This window comes from Gobio gobio (assembly GCF_949357685.1).
Source record: "Gobio gobio genome assembly, chromosome: 14".
Classification (NCBI taxonomy): Eukaryota; Metazoa; Chordata; class Actinopteri; order Cypriniformes; family Gobionidae; genus Gobio; species Gobio gobio.
Window position 1 is genome coordinate 47,673,027 of NC_137107.1, and position 21,221 is coordinate 47,694,247.

Here is a 21,221-nt window from a genome sequence, read left to right on the forward strand (position 1 = left end):
TTCATTTCTAATTTTTTTTTAGACATGATGGAAGTGAATGAAGACAAAATGCATCAGTTTCAAAAGAAGATGGAAAATGAAGATGGAAAAACAGTAGTTTCACAGACTGAAAAGAATTTCACCCAAAAGCGAGCTGGAAAATCTGGAGTCAAAGGATTTTTCACCTGCTCTCAGTGTGGAAAGAGTTTAAGAAATAAATCAGACCTCAACAGACACATGAGAGTTCACACTGGAGAAAAACCGTTCACCTGCTCTCAGTGTGGAAATAGTTTTATAGATAAATCAACCCTTAACAGACACATGAGAATTCACACTGGAGAAAAACCGTTCATATGCTCTCCGTGTGGAAAGAGATACAGAAATAAATCAGACCTCAACAGACACATGAGAGTTCACACTGGAGAAAAACCGTTCACCTGCTCTCAGTGTGGAAAGAGTTTTATAGATAAATCAACCCTTAACAGACATGTGATAATTCACACTGGAGAGAGACCGTTTACATGCTCTCAGTGTGGAAAGAGTTTCAATCGCAAAAGCTTCCTTGATGATCATCTGCGCTGTCACTCTGGAGAGAAATCATTCAGCTGTGTTCAGTGTGAGAAAACATTTGTTTTTGAATCAAAGTTAAGAGCACACCTTACAGTTCATGCTGGTGTGAAGCCTCACATTTGTTCTTATTGTGGAAAGAGTTTTTCAAAACTGAAATATTTAAAGGTGCATGAGAGTATTCATGCTGGTGTGAGACATTATATATGCTTTGACTGTGAGAAGACCTTCAGTACATCAGGAAACTTAAAAAAACACCAGAGAATTCACACTAGAGAGAAACCGTACAAGTGCTCTTCATGTGGGACGAGTTTCACTCTGTCAGGACAACTGAAGAAACATGAGAGAGTTCACACTGGAGAGAAGCCGCACCAGTGCTGTTCATGTGGAAAGAGATTCACCGGGTTCTCTAATCTACGGACTCATGAGAAAAAGCGTTGCTCGGAGGCGTCTACGTGAACAAGGTTCAGGGCATTTAAAATGCTCTCATTTTAAAGCTTAAACACTCAAAATTCATGTTCTGAACTTGTTTTTGCAATAAATACACCAGAGAGGAAAGGGTTAAATGAAATGCTAAAGGACCGGCCATTTAAACATTAGCATAACAAACGCAGTACTCATCTTTCATCTCCTGTCGTTCAGATCACATCGGACGAAACCAATAAACATAAGCATACATGTCAGTGTAAGGGTCCACTCTTCAAAATGCATCCCACTTTTTAATCCAAAACAACGGAAAAAAATAGGGAAAAAAAACAAAAAATCCTCCTTTGTTTTTTGAGTTGGAGTAATCAATCATGTTCATTTTCAATTAAATATTTAATCTAATCCGTTTCTGGCGATATCCCATGCAAGCTTAGAATCTTCCAGTATTATTAAGCCCTCCCTCGTCTCTCTCCTTCAATCACAGGCTTTACTGTGACGCAGTATATCCAGGAAGCACTTTACAGGCTCTGCAAGCTGTCAATTATTGCACCCATGGTTTTAGTTGGATAAAGTCAGTCAATGCCTTGACAGCAAAGTTTTGATGGATGGACATAGTAACCAATCAAAACCAATCATCTTGCGCATTTTTTTTTTTGTCAACAAAAACTACTTGTGCTTGCGTCTTCATTCACATTCACAAACCAGCAGGCGCTTCTCAGTTTGCGCACACATTGGTTAGGAGCGCGCAGACTCTATGACTGTTTTTATCAACTAAATAATTTTTTTACACTTTGTAAATTCTGTAAATAGTTGCTTTAGTTTTTCAGTAACTGTATATCCATTATAATTAGCAGTTTATTGCAGAATATAGGGGATTCTCCAGGAAAAAATGGTGTCGCTTCAATCCGAGGACATGGAAAAACAGCCCGCGGACTTAACAACACAGTGTCAGGGTTGCCAGCTCTCACTCTCTTTCAGGCTCTGTCTCACGCTCTCACGCTGCCCAACTTAATCTCACGCCAAATTGCCAAACCTGCTTTTGATATTAAACAAAGTCTAAGCTTTTACATTTTTTAATGTTTTAATGCGAAATTCAAACAATAAATAGCGTTTTGGCGCTAATATGGCATAACAGTTAAAGCCAGAGTGTTGAAAAACGGAGTTACGACATGTTCTCTCATCTCCCGGTGGGCGCTCGCGGTCACGTGCTTCACGGAGCTCAATACTTCTAGCGCTGTGTCAATGCATTTGAATGGCTTGATACACAACAGCTCCACTTTACACTGTGTTTGCAGCAAGTTTTGGTAAACAGTACAGCATAGTGTGCATTGATTATTACGTCAACCATACAGGATCGTTTTTTTAATGGAGAGTGATGGAGATGCAACAATGTTAACATTAATGTTAATGTTTATTATTGTATTTAGCCCTCAGGTATTCCTTACTAATTGGTCACACTCATACAAATTGATGGTCAAATGTGACTGTACACCTTAACTATTTTTCAATTGAATAAATGTTCTATATTTTAGTTCAATAATATTTATTGAATATTTTGAGATATATTGGTACTAAATACTGTTTGTGCAATAATTATGGTCCATTAATGACCACTTAAAAAATGTTTCTTCTAATATTTTTATTATTTATATTACAATTAGTATAGTAATTAAGGTTAAATGAGAGAATTCTTATTCAAAGAGGCAAATTAGAGTCATTTTGTGGCTCGAAAAATAATAATTTCCATTTGTAATGTACCCACTGGTGCCTTTATGACTCTTTAATCAATATACATGTATCAAAATCTAGTTGCTCAAAAAAGAATTGCAGTTTTGCATTTTAATAAATGTTTAGATATGATCAAACACTAGATTTCTTTAAATGTGAAATCTTAAAATGTTAATAACGTACATATCCTTATTTCCTTATGTACAGTAGGCTATGAATTGATACTGAAATCGATATACCGTCATATACCGTCAGCCCCGGAACACCCCCCCCCCCCCCCCCCCATAAACAAAAAAAAGAAAAGAAAATCTCATTCCAACCTGATCTTAAAAGTTGGCAACCCTGCTGTGTGCAGTTGAGTTCTGTTGACATTTGACAACTAACGTTATGCGTCGCTCCGTTGCTCTGATTGGTTGTAGGTCTATCCAATTGAGGTCTTTCCTGGTTCGGTTGAAACACGGCCCATAATCACAGCCCAACGGAGCAGAATCAGACTCATATTCTGACTAGAATAGAGTATGACAACGTCAGGCTAGTAATTATGACTCTTGGGTAACAAAATTTCAAGTGTCTAGTTTAAAACAAGACCATATTTATGAATATAGACCATAGGGTTTAAGAGCTGAAGACATTTTTATTTGGGTATATCGTTTTCAGAAAATTCTCAAAAATAGGGGCACTGGTTAAGAGGTTATTATGAAATGCTAATATGAAGCTATAATTTGGTTATTGACCCAGGCATCCCTGGTGGTTATGAGGTAAGACTGGAGATGGCGCAGCATGAAATGTCAACAATACAGCTGTCATATCTCATCAGTGCCTCGTCAGTTACCCCCATGTACGATGTTATGCATTAATTCTCACATTGGCCCTCATTTATCAAATTTCCACCGTACACCCAAAACCACGGTGACTTTGAGATTTATCAATATGGACATTGGCGTACAGCACGCTCAAATCCTACGCCAGCTCAGGAGGTGGTGTACGCACGTTTTGAGTTAGTGCGAAAATGCGCAGATAAACAATTCCTAACACCAGAAAACGCACTGACAAAGATATGCTATATTATGACCCACTGTAAAACAACAACAACAACTAAAGCTCTATTTGCACGGGAAGTAGGCTATTATCTGGGGACCTCGTGTGATTTAGAAATGACTCCCCCACATCTGAGTTTTGCGTGGCGCATTCGCACGGGATAAGCTGTGATTTTACTCGAATTTACTGACTTATCTCCCGGATATGATGTAAAGACTTGAAAATGTTTTTTCGTTATAGATATAGCTGTATGAAATTATAAACAGTCGTATCGATATCATTTTGATTGTTTTATAGTAATACAAATAATTTCGTTCAGTTAGAGAACAGGCGCAATTAAAAACGTAACTGAGCAATAACAATATACGACGGAAGATTCAGTTTCAAAGCTAAATGTAAAAGTGCCCATTTAAGCGAGTTGTTATTATACTATTCTGTTTTTGTGTTTTTCATTAAGAATAATATTAAACACACCATTCAAGCAATTTACTCCCAAATTGGTGCTCATTCTAAAGTGAAAGTATAATCTGCGCGGCCGCACGGGAATTCATAACGGTGTGCATTATATGCAGCCGAGCGCCATTCTTCGTGAAAGATAAAGATAGAAATGCGCACAGGAAACAAAAACCTTGCAAAAATTATATACGATCCGCCTAATCCCGGCCAAATCACAGAGATGCCGATTCGCACGGGACTAATGTTATCACAGGACCGGTGTTTGGCGAAATATGGTAGGTCATTTGCGGGGGAATTTTTACTTTACATATCACAGACATTCTCTGCAATTATTACAAATCACCAGAGGTCCCCACATAGGCTACTAATCCCGTGCGAATAGGGATATAGTAATTATAAACTTCAGTGTTTATTTTTGTGCAACATGGACTTCAATGTTTAATTTGTGTGACTTTACCAAAGCATTTGATTTGCAGGCATATGTATTCCTCCAGTTGTGAGCCTGTGCGCTTTACCTGACGTTTCAGGGACTGGGACTGAAAATAATTCAGACTGACAAAATAATAAAAATGACATTCTTCTTCTTTTAAATAATAATAAAATAATTAATAATAATAACGACATTCTTCTAAATAACAATAAGCGTCATTAATAATACAAATCATAATAATAATAAGAATCTTACAAATTGTCATGCAATTATTAATGTGAATGAATGGTACTCCACATCACATCATCATCACTATTGTACACCCCAATACATGTGACGTGATACGAAATTAAGTGCTAATTATTTCAATAATAATGATGTTGTGATAGGTAATTCTCATCCAAACAGCTATTTAAACTGGATTTCCACCGTACACCCTTTTGTGGGCGCCTTTAATCCCACTCTTTAAACTCCCAAATAAAACAATTTTGTTTTTTTTTCCACTTCCCCGGTGATGGTCTCGATCTCCACGTCAGAGAAGTTTCACTTCTTTGCCGTCTTCCGAGTGTCCATGGCGTAAAATGAGGGCGTGGGGGAGGCGGAGACTTGAATATTTAGGGGCGTGTTATTCTAATGACGATCGTTTTCAGCCGCGGCATTTATCATTTATCAAACTATTTATCGAGGTGCGCACAGCTTCATAAATCAGGCGGTGAGAGGAGTGTAAGCATAATCTTACGCCAATATATACGCCCGTTTCTACACAAGACTGATAAATGAGGGCCATTGTCTCTATGTTGAATTCTGTGCATGCAATTTAGCTTACGTTGTTTTACAGCAAAAAGACAGAAAGTCGCATCTTTGAGCCATGCAACACAGTTGCTAGAGATAGAGAGGGAGAAACTTGAGTTGTTCAGAGAGCGAGTGGCCATTGAGAAGAAGAGGTTGGAGTAAGAGAAAGAAAAACTTCAGCTGGAAAGGTCACAGCTTTGTAAAGCTTTTTTTCTTGATTGATGTCACCCATTTTCTTTTTTTTATGCACCGCAATGTTTTAACTAAATAAAATGCATAATTCAAAAAGTTATTTAATGCCATTTTTATTGTCATTGTGCTCTGCAATGTTCATTGAACTAATCAAATTTATATAAATTAAAGAAGTTATTTTGGGGCATTCTACACCTACGTCTAATTTGCAAAAAAAAAAATTATTTGAATAAGCTGATTGCTTATGTAGAGCCCTGGGTTTTGTCCATCTGGTTGAGGTCTTGCTTCATCCTCTTCTGCAAGTCTGCATGTTGTGCAAGACAACCTCCAGTGTCATGACACTTTACATGACATCTTCATCTAAAAGTTACAAATTATTATAATTATTATATCAGCAAATGCAAAAATGTGGTCGCCCCAGTACCCAACAGCATATAGGGGTTAAATATTTTTCCTTTGGAATATCTGCTCGACGCTCCTGCATCTTTTATGTGCCTGGTTATATCCGTGTTGTAAACAAAATATAATATAACAGGCAACACTGCTTACCTATTACATTATTATTGCTGTACAGTGTAGTATAGGACACTATATATTAGATTAAAGATCTACATCTGTATGTCATACCGCATTTCCGCTGGTGTTTGCTCATTGATCACAGGAGTCATCAGGAATGGCTTTAAAGGATATCCTGAATCACCTAGCAGCCAACCATTTTGTCCACTTTCCTCCAGATATGCATTGATGTCACTGCAATAAAGGCTTTTGTATTAAGGACTATGCAGTTGACATAAGTTTATCAGATGAGTATATTGTCAGGAACAACTAAAAACAAAATGTTTACATATAACTATTTCAATAATTGTAATTAGTTTAGTTATGAGTTGATTAAAAAAAAAGATTAAATGTAAACCCCAGTGTTTATTTGTTTAAATTGGCAAGGAATTTGTGACTATGGCATCACTAAATTAATGGTTATATTATACTATTTATATTAATGTAATGAAATTTAACCAAACCCTAACCTACCTTGTATTAAAAATGATGGCATCGTGTGTTGACCCAGGCCACTTTGCCACCAAATTTCTTATAATCATATTGTGATCTCCTATGGGCTGGACATTGAGAGCATGATACCCTTTTCGGCACACATACGCCACCTCATTCTCTCCACTAGAGGCCTTCATCGGAAACAATGAGCCATCCACTAGTCCTACTCCCGCCGGCATCCTACTTGCCCGGAAAAAGTCAGTTTTGATGATCGACAGCTCCTCTCCCCTTGGAAACCAAATGTTGGTAGGCGCTAAAGCACTGAGTGCCTGGGCAACTTCTATAAGATTATTAAATATGCCAGGTTGTGACATTTTTGCTATAGAAGCGACCTCACTTTGAAAATTGCCTTTTGCAAAAAAGCGCAAGGCGTTAGTCTCGTGAAGAACGACCGGTAATGCTCTGTGACGGCTTGTTGGCCTCTGTAATGTTGGTCGCAATTCGTCAAATAACTGCAAAATCATGTGTCGTGGGAGTCTGAAATTATTTACAAGTGTTTTATCATCAAAGCACAGCACATCCTCTGGGTCCTCCGAAAGTCTCCAGTCTTTTGTACTGTAATTTCTTTCAGTTGGATTTTAAAACGGTTTGAAGTTAGGACACCAGTGGGATTGTCCTAAAGTTAAGACAGCTTTTAGGATTTTTTGTAGAGTTAGGATGCTTCTGTAATACCTGTTTCCTAATCATAGTTAAAATAAGATTATGCACTTAAGAAATGTCATTCTGTAATGGTGTTTGTCCTAAATGCAGTCCTAACTGAAATTGCCATGGTTACCAAAAAGATAGGATTCTAAAGTTAAGATGTGTCCGTAATGTGCCCCCAGATCCATAACTTACATCCATAATATAGTTTGATATTGTCATGGTTTCTACTCAATATGGACAATATTAGATTAGATTAGATTAGATTCAACTTTATTGTCATTACACAAGTACAAGGCAACGAAATGCAGTTTAGGTCTAACCAGAAGTGCAATAGCAGCAAGTGCAGGATATACAACGGTTGCATAAGTGCAGGACATGGATATGTACTGAATATATATATATATATATATATATATATATATATATATATATATATATATATATATATATATATATATATATATATATATATATATATATATATATATATATATATATAAAGAGAGATGGTTATTACTATAAACATAATTTACACGTGAATATGTACAGTTAATAAATATACAGATGGCTATTACTATAAACAGAATTTAAAGGTGAGTATGTACTATGAATATAATATAATATACAGATGGCTATTACTATAAACAGAATTTTACAGATAGAGGTATAGAATGATATGTTAGACTAAAATGAGGAATATGGCAGTGGATTAAGGTAGTGCAATAAATTATGGACAGAAGCTATCCGAGAAAGTGTAAAAGTGCAGTGGAAAGTGATTGCATATTACAGTTAGAAGTACAGTGCAAAATGCAAATGTAAACAGTAGGTACTTTAAATAACAGTCGGCAGTGCAAATGAACATAATCCAATTAAGGTATGGTAGTGCAAGATACATAAGTAAACAGTTGTTACTGTATAAACAGTCGGTAGTGCAAATAACAAAGTGAAGGCGGATGTGAGGGGGGAGAGGAGAGTTATCAGTATATAAGGGAAGTGGATCAGTGGGGGTTTGAGTTCAGTAAAGAGACAGCTCTGGGGAAAAAACTGTTCTTTAGTCTGCTGGTCCTGGTCCAGAGGCACCTGAAACCCCTGCTGGAGGGCAGGAGAGAAAACAGTCTGTGGGCTGGGTGCGAGGAGTCCTTGAGGATGCTGCGAGCTCGATGCAGACAGCGTTTCCTCTGGATGTGTTCGATGGCAGGCAGTGGAGTCCCTGTGATGCGCTGGGCAGTTTTCACCACCCGCTGCAGTGCCTTGCGCTCCGCAACAGAGCAGCTCCCATACCACACTGCCACACAGTTGGTCAGGATGCTTTCTATTGCGCAGCGATAGAAGTTCACCAGGATAGCCGAGGAGAGCTGATTCTTCCTCAGTGTCCTCAGGAAGAAGAGGCGCTGGTGAGCCTTCTTGACCAGGCTGGAGGTGTTGGTCGTCCACGACATGTCCGCCGAGATGTGGATCCCCAGGAACTTGAAACTGGAGACACATTCAACAGCCATTCCATTGATGTGGATGGTGTCGTGTGTGCCTCTTGACTCCTTCCTGAAGTCCATGATGAGCTCGTTTTGGTGGTGTTGAGGAGCAGGTTTTTTTCTGTGCACCATGTGGCCAGGTGCTGGATCTCCTCCCTATAGGCAGTCTCATCGTTGTTGCTGATGAGACCAATCACCGTAGTGTCATCCACAAACTTGACGATGGAATTAGATCCATACACAGGCTTGCAGTCGGAGGTGAAGAGGGAGTAGAGAAACGGGCTTAGCACACAGCCCTGTGGTACACCAGTGTTAAGAGTGATGGATGTGAAGCAGGTGGATCCTGATCGAACATTCTGGGGTCTGTCAGTTAGGAAGTCCAAAATCCAGTTAAACATTGAGTTGTTGATTCCCAGGTCTCCAAGTTTGGCTATTAACTTGGTTGGGATGACCGTGTTGAATGCTGAGCTGAAGTCAACAAACAGCATGCGTGCGTAAGTGTTCTTATTGTACAGGTGAGTGAGCACAGAGTGCAGTGCCATGGAAACTGCATCCTCTGTGCTCCCATTGCTGCGGTAGGCAAACTGGTGTGAGTCCAATGTGGATGGTAGAGAGTCTTTTAGGTGTTCCAGGACCAGCCGCTCAAAGCACTTCATGACGATGGGTGTGAGTGCTACAGGGCGGTAGTCATTAGGGCACCTGGGGCTAGAATGTTTTGGCACTGGCACAATGGAAGTGCGTTTAAAGCATGATGGTACAGCTGCTTGGGCAAGAGACAGGTTGAAAATGTCTGTAAAAACCCCAGCGAGCTGCTCCGCACATGCCCTGAGAACACGACCAGGGATGTTGTCTGGTCCAGCAGCCTTGTGTGCGCTGATCCGGCTCAGTGCCTTGCAGACATCTGTGGAGGAGAGTGTGATTGGTGGGTGGTCAGCTGAGGGTTTGAGCTTGGTGTAGCTCCAGTTTCTCTGTTGTCTCTTTCAAAGCGAGCATAAAAGTAATTAAGCTCATTCAGGAAGTTGACATCCGTGGCTGCGGGGGTGGAGTGGGTGGGTTTGTAGTCACTGATGGCCTGAATGCCCTGCCACATGCGTCGAGGGTCAGAGTTGGAAAAGTGACCCTCTATCTTTAGCTTATAGCAGTGCTTGGCCTGTTTGATGCCTCTCTTCAGGTTTGCTCTGGATGTACTGTAGGCTTGTGCATCTCCTGATCTGAAGGCAGTATTGCATGACTTCAACAGGAGTCGCACTTCCCTGTTCATCCATGGCTTCTGATTTGGGTATGTGGTGATCTGTTTCTGGGTTGTAACACTGTCAATGGTGGTATTGATATGATCCAATACAGAGGAGGTGTAGGAGTCAATGTCCGTGTGAGCGCCACTGGTGGCTTGAGAAGCAAACACACTCCAGATAGGATTCTTCGAAAAATCAAATATTGAATTTGATTTTAGTGATTTCCAAGTCTGGACAAGTAATATGTGACCATTTGGTTTCGCTCTGGCCCAGTTTGTCTCACCCTTCAAAAGCACGCAACTCAGAATGTGGATGATCAATATTTATTGTCCTGCACAGAGCCGTGGAAGAGAGAGAGAGAGAGAGAGAGAGAGAGAGTAGTGAGTAGTGAGTAAAGTAGCTTCAGTTCCATTGCCAGCAGTTCTCTCTAGCTCTGCTGCTATCAATAAAACAATAAACAAATGATTAACATTACGTTGTATTAAACGGAAATAAAACAAATTCTGAAAAATTATTTCTATATACTTTAACAATACCATTTGGCTTCTTAAATGTTATGCTTCGTATAGTATTTTTCCAATATCAATTTGAAATATGAATAGACACACTGTTAGACATTTTATTGTATTTTTGCGGTAACTTACTGGCAGCACTATTGCCAGTAAGTTACTGTAATTGCCCCTTTACAGTAGCTTACCTGTAAATGTGTTTTACAGTATGATGCCCTTACCGTAATTTAATTTTACAGTATGATGCCCTTACCGCAATTTCATTTTACAGTATGATGCCCTTACCGCAATTTATTTTTACAGTATAATAATTTTTTACAGTAATTTTACTGTAATTTATTTTACTTTTTATTTTACAAAATATGCATATGTTAATATGTTATTACTTTATTTTGAATATTTTACATGAATGCAAGAAAATAAATAATACATTTAATAAATTCCAAATAAGAGACTTGAGTCCATGTACATCAGTATATTTTTTATTCACCGTCACAATCAATTACAAAAAACAAAAAAAAAATAGAGAACTGAATTCATTACAACAAATCAAAGCAGAGATCATGACGATATGGCAACAAAAAGTATGAACAAAATACCCCAGTTGGTCTTGGCTGGCCTCCCTACTGGTAAACTACTGATGGCTGATCTGAAACAAAACAGAGGGAAAATGTGTGAGAAATGGTTTATCTCATCTAAATTTGTTCATGGACAGATGAGGTAACAACTTGTGCAACAGCAGTTATTCATAGTTATACTTGTTATATTATTATTATTCATAGTTATACTTATATTATATATCTCTATCCCGAGGACAAGCCTGCGCGCTCTGGAGATTATCATGTGAAACGCAACAATACCCAATCAGAAAGCAAGCTGCTGACGGAAGACACCTCCCTCCAGCTCACGCTGGAACATGTAAAGGCCATGTTCACACCATCTCCATTACTTCATCTAAACATTTTCCTTTCCCCCCCCCCGCAAATTTTCTTTAAAAAGCATTCCATACACTATCAGGGTATATACAGAACTTCTTAAGTTGAATTTAATACCTTTTACTACCTTTTTTAATACCTTCAAAATATTTTTTAATACCAGCGCGACTTCAAGCTGCAACTATAGTAGCATAAATTAAATATCTTTCCAAATGGAATAACATATTGCATCACAATGTAACGAGATCATTTTAACCTAACATCAACTGCCCACAGAGATGAGAATAGAAATAAAGACAGAAGTGGAAGGAGACATCTTCTTCATAGTTTGTGCAGTGTACAGAGGGAAACAAGAGCAATTTTCACGGCGCAATATAGATTTGTTTTCTTTTTCGTTTTAAATCATGAAGGCGAGTCAGTGGATATCACACAAAAACGCAATGTGTGCGAGAGTCGGTGAAGTCTCAAACCTGGTCAATTATTCACTACTGAAAGTGAACGTAAAATCTGACAAGCTTTCGGCGCATATTCTCACAGAGACAAGAGATATCTCTTTATTTATATAAATCTGCTTTAACATATGCTGATAACGTATAGCCTATAACTGTCTGAATTTATATTCTTAATATTCTCGTGCATGCATCGTGGAGGCACACACGGAAGTCGAGAACAAGTTGGATAAAGGTGTTATTTTGATTTTTTTTGGCGCACAAAAACTATTGTCGTCGCATCGTAAAATTATTGTAGAGCCACTGTGGTGAGATGGACTTTGTAACGACGTTTTAAGTGCCTTTCATGGATCTTGGAAGTGTCAATGTACTGAATGCCAATGGAGGCCTATCTGAAGCCTTTCTCAGCCATCAGCTTTCAACTAAAATATCTTCATTTGTGTTCCGAATATGAACGGAGGTCTTACGGGTGTCGAACGACATGAGGGTGAGTAATTAATGACAGAATTTTCATTTTTGGGTGAACTAACCCTTTAATGCATTAGTTAACATGAACTAACCATGAACAACACCTCTGTTCAGCATTAGTTAATCTTTGTTAACGTTAGTTCATAAAAATCCAGCTGTTCATATTAGTTCACAGTGCATTAACTAATGTTAGCAAGATTTTAATAATGCATTAGTAAATGTTGAAATTAACATTAACAAAGATAAATAAATGCTTTATAAGTGCAGTTCATTATTAGTTAATGTTAACTAATGTAGTTAACTAATGAACCGTATTGTAAAGTGTTACACAAATTTTTAAGTGCATACAATGAATAATTTTTAATTACTTTGTCATGTTATGCAGTGACATATCCCACATGAGACTAAACAGTCACAACAAGATAACAAATAGATGCCAAGTAGGAAATGTAGGCAACAAGTATTTTTGAAATAATAAAATGTTATGCATTAAAAGACGTTAATCACATAATGTTAGTCAAAATATATACCTACAAAGCCAAAGATGCTCAGTGCTGTGGCTCTTTCTGGGGTGTTGTTAGCTCCTGTTGACACAAGAGAGAAAAAGAAGAAATTTTCATGTTTATTGACTAATGGTGCCTAAATGTTATGCACATGATAATTCACAGATATAGGATGACTGCTAGATTGACCACTTACACAATCAAATGACTATCAACACTGAAAAAAGAGAGAAGACAATAATAGAGCCTTCAGTGGCAAGTAAAAATGAATTCATATGAAATAATATAATAAATAAGAAGCCACAATGAACATACTTGAACTAATTATTATTTTAATTGAATATATATTAATCCTCTGGTGTATACACTGGCGTAAATGTTCTATTTTCGAGAGAGAGAGAGAGAGAGAGAGAGAGAGAGAGAGAGAGAGAGAGAGAGGGCGCGAGAGACAGCCTTTGACACCGCTCAGGCGCTAACGTTACTTCAAATGGCGTCACACACATTTAACTGTCAACGAAAATATGTAACTATAACTGGCCGTGAAAAGACGGAAACCATTGTTCGCGTAAATACAACATTTGGTACATAATGTACAATGCAGGTAACAGTTAGTCAATTGTATGCAAATTTAATGGGTTATGAAAGCGGTTCTTGAGGAAAACGAACAGTTCCCCTAGACTGTCATATAACGTTAGTAATAGCAATTCGATATTATAATTTACTTTCTTCATATATGTAGCTATATTTAATGGATATTGGTTTACGTTTGAAAAGTATCAAAGACATTTGTGACAAATTTGTCAAATAAAAACTTCTTACCTCAGGAAAGCTCGCAGCTGGTGTCTGGCGATCCGATCCGCAGGCAGGGACGTCCGTTATGCGCGCACTCGACACAAACCTCATTTGCGCGGGCTTGGCACGCGAGTAAACAATTTAAATTGTGTGAGGTGTAAGCAAAGTTTATAAATATATTTTTTAAACATTTAAAAATTACATTTATATCACCACACTTGTACTTGTATTACTCTGGCATTAAAATAATAATAAATACAATAAAATCACGGATCATGAGATATAAAATGCTAACAGTAGGTGTGTGTGTGTGTGTGTGTGTGTGTGTGTGTGTGTGTGTGTGTGTGTGTGTGTGTAGCCTACCGTTAGCATTTTATATCTCATGATCCGTCATTTTATTTTGCAACGTACAGTTATAGCCGAAAAATAAACAAGTAATGAAACTTCACTTTGCCCTCAGCCTAAACGATTTGCCAGGGAACAAATTATAGATCCATGAGAGCAAATATGGGCCGTTAAATCTCCACAAGACTAATTATAGCTGGAGACGCCACAGAGACATCAGAGCCAGCGGCAGACGTCAGAAGGACTGGCCGAGGAAAGTCTACTCTCGCCGGGTAAACAAGCGCTGAACGCCGCTGACTCACTGGAGCTCACAACTCCGAAAACATCAGATAAAATGTTAAAATAGGCACTCTTCTTATAAATAAACCACAGATTTGAGCTTTAAACAACTACATTACCGACTGAAAAAGTCTTAAAACTACGTTTTGTCACACATTAACAGTTTTAACACAAAAAGACGTGTAAACCATAGACCGTAAACACAGCCCATGTCAGTCATTTCTCAACGAGACGAGCCGCTGGCAGAAGCTCCTCCTATGAGGCGAATTCGAAATACATTTATAACACTAATACTTTACTCTATACTCTATTTTTTCCTCTTTTTGAAAGTTGTGAAATCACTATTGTGGAGTTTTCTTTTGCTATTTGAGCAAATGGGCACACAAAAAATATATAATTATTGTATTCTCTCATTCACCGCTATAAAATTTAACCCAACTATGACGACTTCCGCTCTGAGAAACCCGAAAATGTGAAAAGGGTAGGAGAAAATACTAAATATAAAAATTACTTCTTTGTCTCCCACAAATAACTAATTTTACATCCTTCCATCCACATGTTTTTATTTAACTTTTAAACATCCAGTGTGTGTGCGTGTGTATTCTTCGTTTACAGTAGCACTACTGCTTTTACGTAAACAGTAAAATACTGCAAATTCCCATATACAGTAAGTTACTGTAAATTTCATTAAAAATACCCATAATGCAGTGCATATTACAGTAGCTAACCGTAAATAATATAAATGGTATTTTACTGGGCTTTTTTGCGGTAAGTAACTGTAAAATTGCGGTAAAGTCTAACAGTGCAGAGATATTATAATATATTTAATATAAGTTAATAATCATCCACTTTACATTAAACAGAATAAAATGAATAGAAATAAAAAAAATGCTCTACAAAACGATCAATTATTAAATACCATTTCACAAAAACAATAACCTGCACAGAGCAGTGGAAGAGAGAAAGTAGTGAGTAAAGTGGCTTCAGCTTCATCTATTGGAAACATATTTCACTTGTTAGGAAGCACATGGAAAATGGCACACATGGAAAGAGCAAGTTCATTAAAACAGAAATAAAACGATCAAATACACAGAAATATGAACAGAAAACACTCTAGAAGTCAATAAGTGTTCAATGAGCCTCATTCATGAAACTTTCGTAAATATATTAGCAAATTCTGAGAAATTTGCACGTAAAATGGACATTTTATGAAAACTCTCTTCCAGATTCACAAACACTTTGTATACCATGGATTTGGTAGTTAAACGTGTGTATATTAATGAATTCCAAACATTAATAAATAGGACGCACGCTCATTCATAATTAGCATAATCCCCGCCCATGAGTTACAACTGCAAATGACGTGTGCAGGAACGCTGTGGAATCTTCTGGACTTCTTTCTCAGGTTTGGCTCCAGCCTTTTACATAAATGCTAAAGAGACTAACTGACCATATGCCTAGCAATAAATAATAAATTATCATGTGTCCTTCAAAGCATTTTAGCCAGCTAAAAAACGCCTGGTGCTCTTCTGAAAACGGCCAGCTCGTGGTGCTTGAGAACGCTTTGCAAGGCCAGCGTTTTTCCAGCTGAGATACTTTGGTTGCTATGATATAGAATATCCATGGCAGTAATGTGCTACTAGTTACTAGCATCTCATTTTGAAGAATATTACTGAATATAGAAAAATGCAGTAAAAAGCAGTATTCTCCATTATTGTTGTTCAGTTGGTGTACAAGTGGGATGATTGGTCGGTGTAGTTTTTGTCCCACCCCTCCTCCACCTGATTGGACGGCAGGGCTATTACCCAACGTTGAACAGTAAAAAAATAAAATAAAATAAAAAAGACGGGGCAAATCAACTCTTGAAATATTATTATGAGAGGTCGTCCGATTCATTGGTTTTGCCGATAGCTGATTGGTGGAACAATCGGTTATCGGCAAAAATCCACACCGATAGTTTTTCCGTGTTGCGTCCAACATCAGTTCAGGCACTGACAAATGCGCTTCTAGAAGAATGGTCAACAATTTCCATAAACACACTCCTAAACCTTGTGGAAAGCCTTCCCAGAAGAGTTGAAGCTGTTATAGTTGCAAAGGGGGGGGCATCCCCATATTAAACCCTACGGATTTAGAATGGGATATCATTAAAGTGTGTCATGTGCATGTAAAAGCAGATTTTGCGTGGTTTTGATTCTCAGAATAAATCGCACAAGTTTTCTAAATTAAGTTATGATAATAGTTTGTCAGTAATTTTCTTGTAGATGGCCCCAGCAAACATGTTCCTTTTGGGCCCAGATACAGGTGTAAAATGCGGGGCACATATGGGGACCCAGGTGGAGCTTTAGTGGGACAGCCTAAAGTGTAAATTCAGTAATCAGGGAATTGTTCTAACAACTGTTTTTAGCAAATATTTCACCTGGTAATTGTGTGAGTTGAACAGAGTGATTGTAAGTGTGATGATCATCTGCTAAATGAACAACAGTGACCACAATTCACACCTTCAGTCAGTGAAGCCGCTCCCACAGCCGTTCATGAGAGTTTAAATGCTGGGAATATTCCCATCTTCCCACAGGAGAAGAAGAAGCAAGCAGGAGGAATTACTCCAGGAGAAACTACAGACATACTATTGTAAAGATGGAGTTTGAGGAAGAACCCTGCAGAATAAAAGATGAAGAGACAGAGGAACAAATAGGTTGGTGTTTTCCTTCATTTATTTAAAGAGGAACATTAAGATGAAAACTGATATATAACAATAGATCTAAAACTGTACTAGTAGTAAACTATATTAATTCTTTTATTGAATTATGGGAATTGAATATGTTGATTTTAGACCTGATGGAAGAGAATGAAGACAAACAGCATCAGTTTCAAAAACCTCATCTCAAAATTGAAGATGGAGATGCAGTCGTTGCAAAGATTGAAGAGAATTTCACACAGAAACAAGCTGGAAGATCTGGAGTCAAAGGATCTTTCACCTGCTCTGAGAGTGGAAAGAGTTTCACTCACAAAAGCTCTCTCAAAGTTCATCTGCACCGTCACTCTGGAGTGAGATCATTCATCTGTGATCAGTGTGAGAAAACATTTGTTTTTGAATCAGACTTAAGAAGACACCTTACAGTTCATACTGGTGAGAAGCCTCACGTTTGTTCTTTTTGTGGAAAGAGTTTTTCACAACTGAACTCTTTAAAAGTGCATGAGAGTATTCATACTGGTGTGAGACCTTATATGTGCTCTGAATGTGGGAAGACCTTTATTACATTAAGCAAATTAAAATCACACCAGAGAATTCACACTGGAGAGAAACCGTACAAGTGCTCACACTGTGGGAAGAGTTTCACTTGGTCAGCAAACCTGAAAGATCATGAGAGAGTTCACACTGGAGAGAAGCCGCACCAGTGCTCTTCATGTGGGAAGAGTTTCACCCAATCATCTAATCTACAGGTTCATAAGAAAAAACATTGCCCGGAGGCGTCTGCAAAGTGAGTTCAGATCCATAATTGGATATTTGACATTCAGATTAAGCAAAATATGGAATTGCCTTTGTAACAGAAATTAAATCTAAACTTTGTAGTGAAGTTTGATTGTTTGACAACTTTGGGGGCGGTCAAAATTGACTACTGGATTGAAATAAAAATTAATAAAACATTTGGTTTATTAAGGTACAGTGCATCCGGAAAGTATTCACAGAGCTTCACTTTTTCCACATTTTGTTGTTACAGCCTTATTCCAAAATGGATAAAATTCATAATTTTGTTCATCAATTCTGGAATCAATACCCCATAATGACAGTGTTAAAGAAGTTTGTTTGAAGTCTTTGCAAATTTATTAAAAATCAGTGGTGGGCCATCAGGGCCAGCAAGGCCTTCTCTGCTGGCCTAATCACTATCAGAATCTCTGACTTAAATTTTAATATATTTTTTCCATGAATGAGTGTTAAATTATTCCCAATAGTCTATTTTCTTAATTTCATAGCTTTTCTCTTGGTTGCGCTGCTTCCAGTAGTGTTTATTTATGTTAGAGCATTTATCCAATCATATTTCAGCCATCATATGTTGCCAGGGTCAAAGAAATCTGCCTTGAGGCCTTCAGAATCAATATTGCGGGCGCCTCTAGCTTAAAATGAAACTGTGCGCTTTAACCAATCAGATAATCACTCCGTTTTAAACAGCCAATAAGTGGAGGAGGGGCGGGACAAAAACTACACCGACCAATCATCCCACTTGTACACCAACTGAACAACAATAATGGAGAAGTTAATACTGCTTTTTACTGCATTTTTTTATATTCAGTAATATTCTTCAAAATGAGATACTAGTAGCACATTACTGCCATAGATATTCTGTATCATAGCAATCAAAGTATCTCAACTGGAAAAACGCGTGATACATGATAATTTAATATTTATTTCTAGGCATATGGTCAGTTAGTCTCTTTAGCATTTAAGCAAAATACTGGAGCCAAACCTGAGAAAGAAGTCCAGAAGATTCCACAGCGTTCCTGCACATGTCATTTGCAGTTGTAACTCATGGGCGGGGATTATGCTAATTATGAATGAGCATGCACGTGTGTCCTATTTACTAATGTTTGGCATCAATTAATATACACACGTTTAACTACCGAATCTGTGGGATACGAAGCGTTTATGAATCCGGAGGAGAGTTTTCGTAAAGGTTCATTTTACGTGCAAATAAGTCAGAATTTGCTCCTATATTTACGAAAGTTTCATGAATGAGGCTCATTGCACTTACAAATAATTTTGATTCAGATTGTTTTGATAGAGTGATTTAATCCAAGAGGGTAATTTGCGAAAATTAGTTGTGACATTTGAATCCGGTGACAGTTTGGTCCAGCATTGCCCTTCTCTTTTCATAATCGCTGTAACATGATTTATAATGATATGATTCAACTTTACTGAACTTCAAAGATTTGTTTTGCATTAAACTGCCCCTACTCTATTATGCTTTTTTGAATATTTCCGATTTTTTTAACTTTCGTATTATGAACAGCAATGTTTTAACAAAACAAATATATAACATCTATTTGTAAATGCACCAGTGTACAAACAAATGGTGAAATAAATATACAATAAAACAAAGATACCAATGAAATCTGGTGCTTTAATCTCTGGAAGGTCTACTAACATTACTGTTTGGGTAAGTAACATAACATATGTAAAATAACACTGCATAGTTTTCACCGTATAAATTAAGGATTAATGCTTATTAAATCTAAAGTTATACCTTTTGTTGTTTGATTCACATTAATGGAACAATCGTCAGAGTTTATTAGACTGCTGCCCCTTTAAGACCAAATACAGATCTAAAAATACACCCCAACTATTAGACATAAACTCTGATTAAGTGAAGCCGGTCATTTTGACACAGGATATTTTTGTATGTATTTGATGGTTTGGTGTTTCTTGCATGTATTATTGTGCTTTAAATAGGGGGGTTATCAAGATGCATGTTGACTAAATTCAAGCATTAAAGAGAAAACAGTGTCTTCACTTTTATCTTTCTACACATTATTTCCCACATATAATTGAATGAGGAAATGAAAAGCAAAAGAAAACAGCAACAACAGACTAGCATGTTGACTACTTGAACATACATTTTGCTCTCCTTTCTTTCTGGCCAGCAAATTTCTCAATGACTCTCTGATTAAAGTCAGTCATCTCAGTAGTGTCATGACGTTTGCATTGTTCAGTCAGATATTTGAGGTCTCTTACCCCCGTTGTTGTACCGACACTTTGAAATAAAAGACAGGGAAAGCAATAAAGAGAATTGCTAACAACACATCCAGCCAGCCACCTACGTTTCTCATAAGCGCGTGAAGCTCAGAGTACAGCTGCGTCCTGTCACTGGCCTGCTGCTGCTGGATGTGTAAATTGCATTGGTCCGGTTCGGGATCTTCCAACGAACGCCTTGTGAAAGAATTTAGTTTAACTGCTGCCATCTCTACGAAACGGATCATCCTAGCAAGGTTTTGGCGGAGTGACTGTGTCGCCCGCGCACTTTCGCTTTAGTGGCCAAGAGTGTAAAGTTGAATGACAGGTGACGAGAACCAATCAGATCGGATAAAATAAATAACACGCATCCAATTCTGATTCGCCAGGGACGCAACGACCTGCGTCCGGAGGAGGATCTTTAAGAACCAATTAGAGACCAGCTTCAGGTCACATGCTGCCCGTATTTGTTTTTAGACTCAGATAGACATCCATTTGTCCGGCGTCCTTCTCCCATGAAACCGCATGAAACATATTGAAGAACATTTAAAATAGTTAACCCATCAAAGCCAGTTTTTATTCAATTCTGAGGCTCTTACTAACAGCCAGCACATCGTATGAGTAAACTATTTTATTTTTTACTTCTTATAGTATTATATATTTTATTATATATATTTCACTTTTATATCATTTTTGTATACATGTATATTTCTGGAATTTTGATGGGGGCGGCGCCCCAGCGCCCTCTATTGACCAGCAGCCACTGACTTGAACTAATGCCAAGCGTTAGGCGGAGCTCTAAAATCTCAGTTGGCGTGCCCCAATGCTCCACCCAAAACTGGACTTCAGTCCGTTACTAACCTGATACAGAGTAAGTCAGAATAAAACCAAATGTAACAATTTATTATTAGTCAGGTAAATGTATCAATGTATCAATTGGCAATAACATAATCAATTCAAAGATAATCAATACATCAAAAGCTCTGAAGTAAAGAGTAAAAGATGCATAGGCTACCTGACATCTGAAAATTACAGTGGAAGACACACATCGTTACGGGCTAAACATGAGTACCGGATCGTGCCTTGAGCACTTTGCAACTCATCCTTAAATATCGCCCAAGGTGAGACAGGAACTTACTATACAAATTTACATTGACAATGGTCAAAGACCTGTGTTGTTTACACCTTTTGGTGAATGAGGGCAATTTGCAT

At 37.8% G+C, this 21,221-nt stretch overlaps 1 protein-coding gene across 4 annotated transcripts in view; it reads left to right on the top strand.

The window, feature by feature from the left end:
- LOC307136826 (uncharacterized protein) overlaps positions 1-21,221 on the top strand; it is a 41,870-nt gene that overhangs the window by 14,238 nt on the left and 6,411 nt on the right. Inside the window, exons 3-4 of one of the 4 annotated variants that reach the window (XM_079834137.1) lie at positions 16,857-16,976; positions 17,115-19,356. The exons of 1 other annotated variant lie outside the window; for it this stretch is intronic. In XM_079834137.1, the coding sequence (XP_079690263.1) occupies positions 16,857-16,976; positions 17,115-17,767 (773 nt within the window). In that variant the 3' untranslated portion in view covers positions 17,768-19,356. Of the gene's footprint in view, positions 1-22; positions 2,987-16,856; positions 16,977-17,114; positions 19,357-21,221 lie in introns of those variants that run through there. 2 more of the 4 variants (XM_079834135.1, XM_079834136.1) reach the window with 2 other exon arrangements.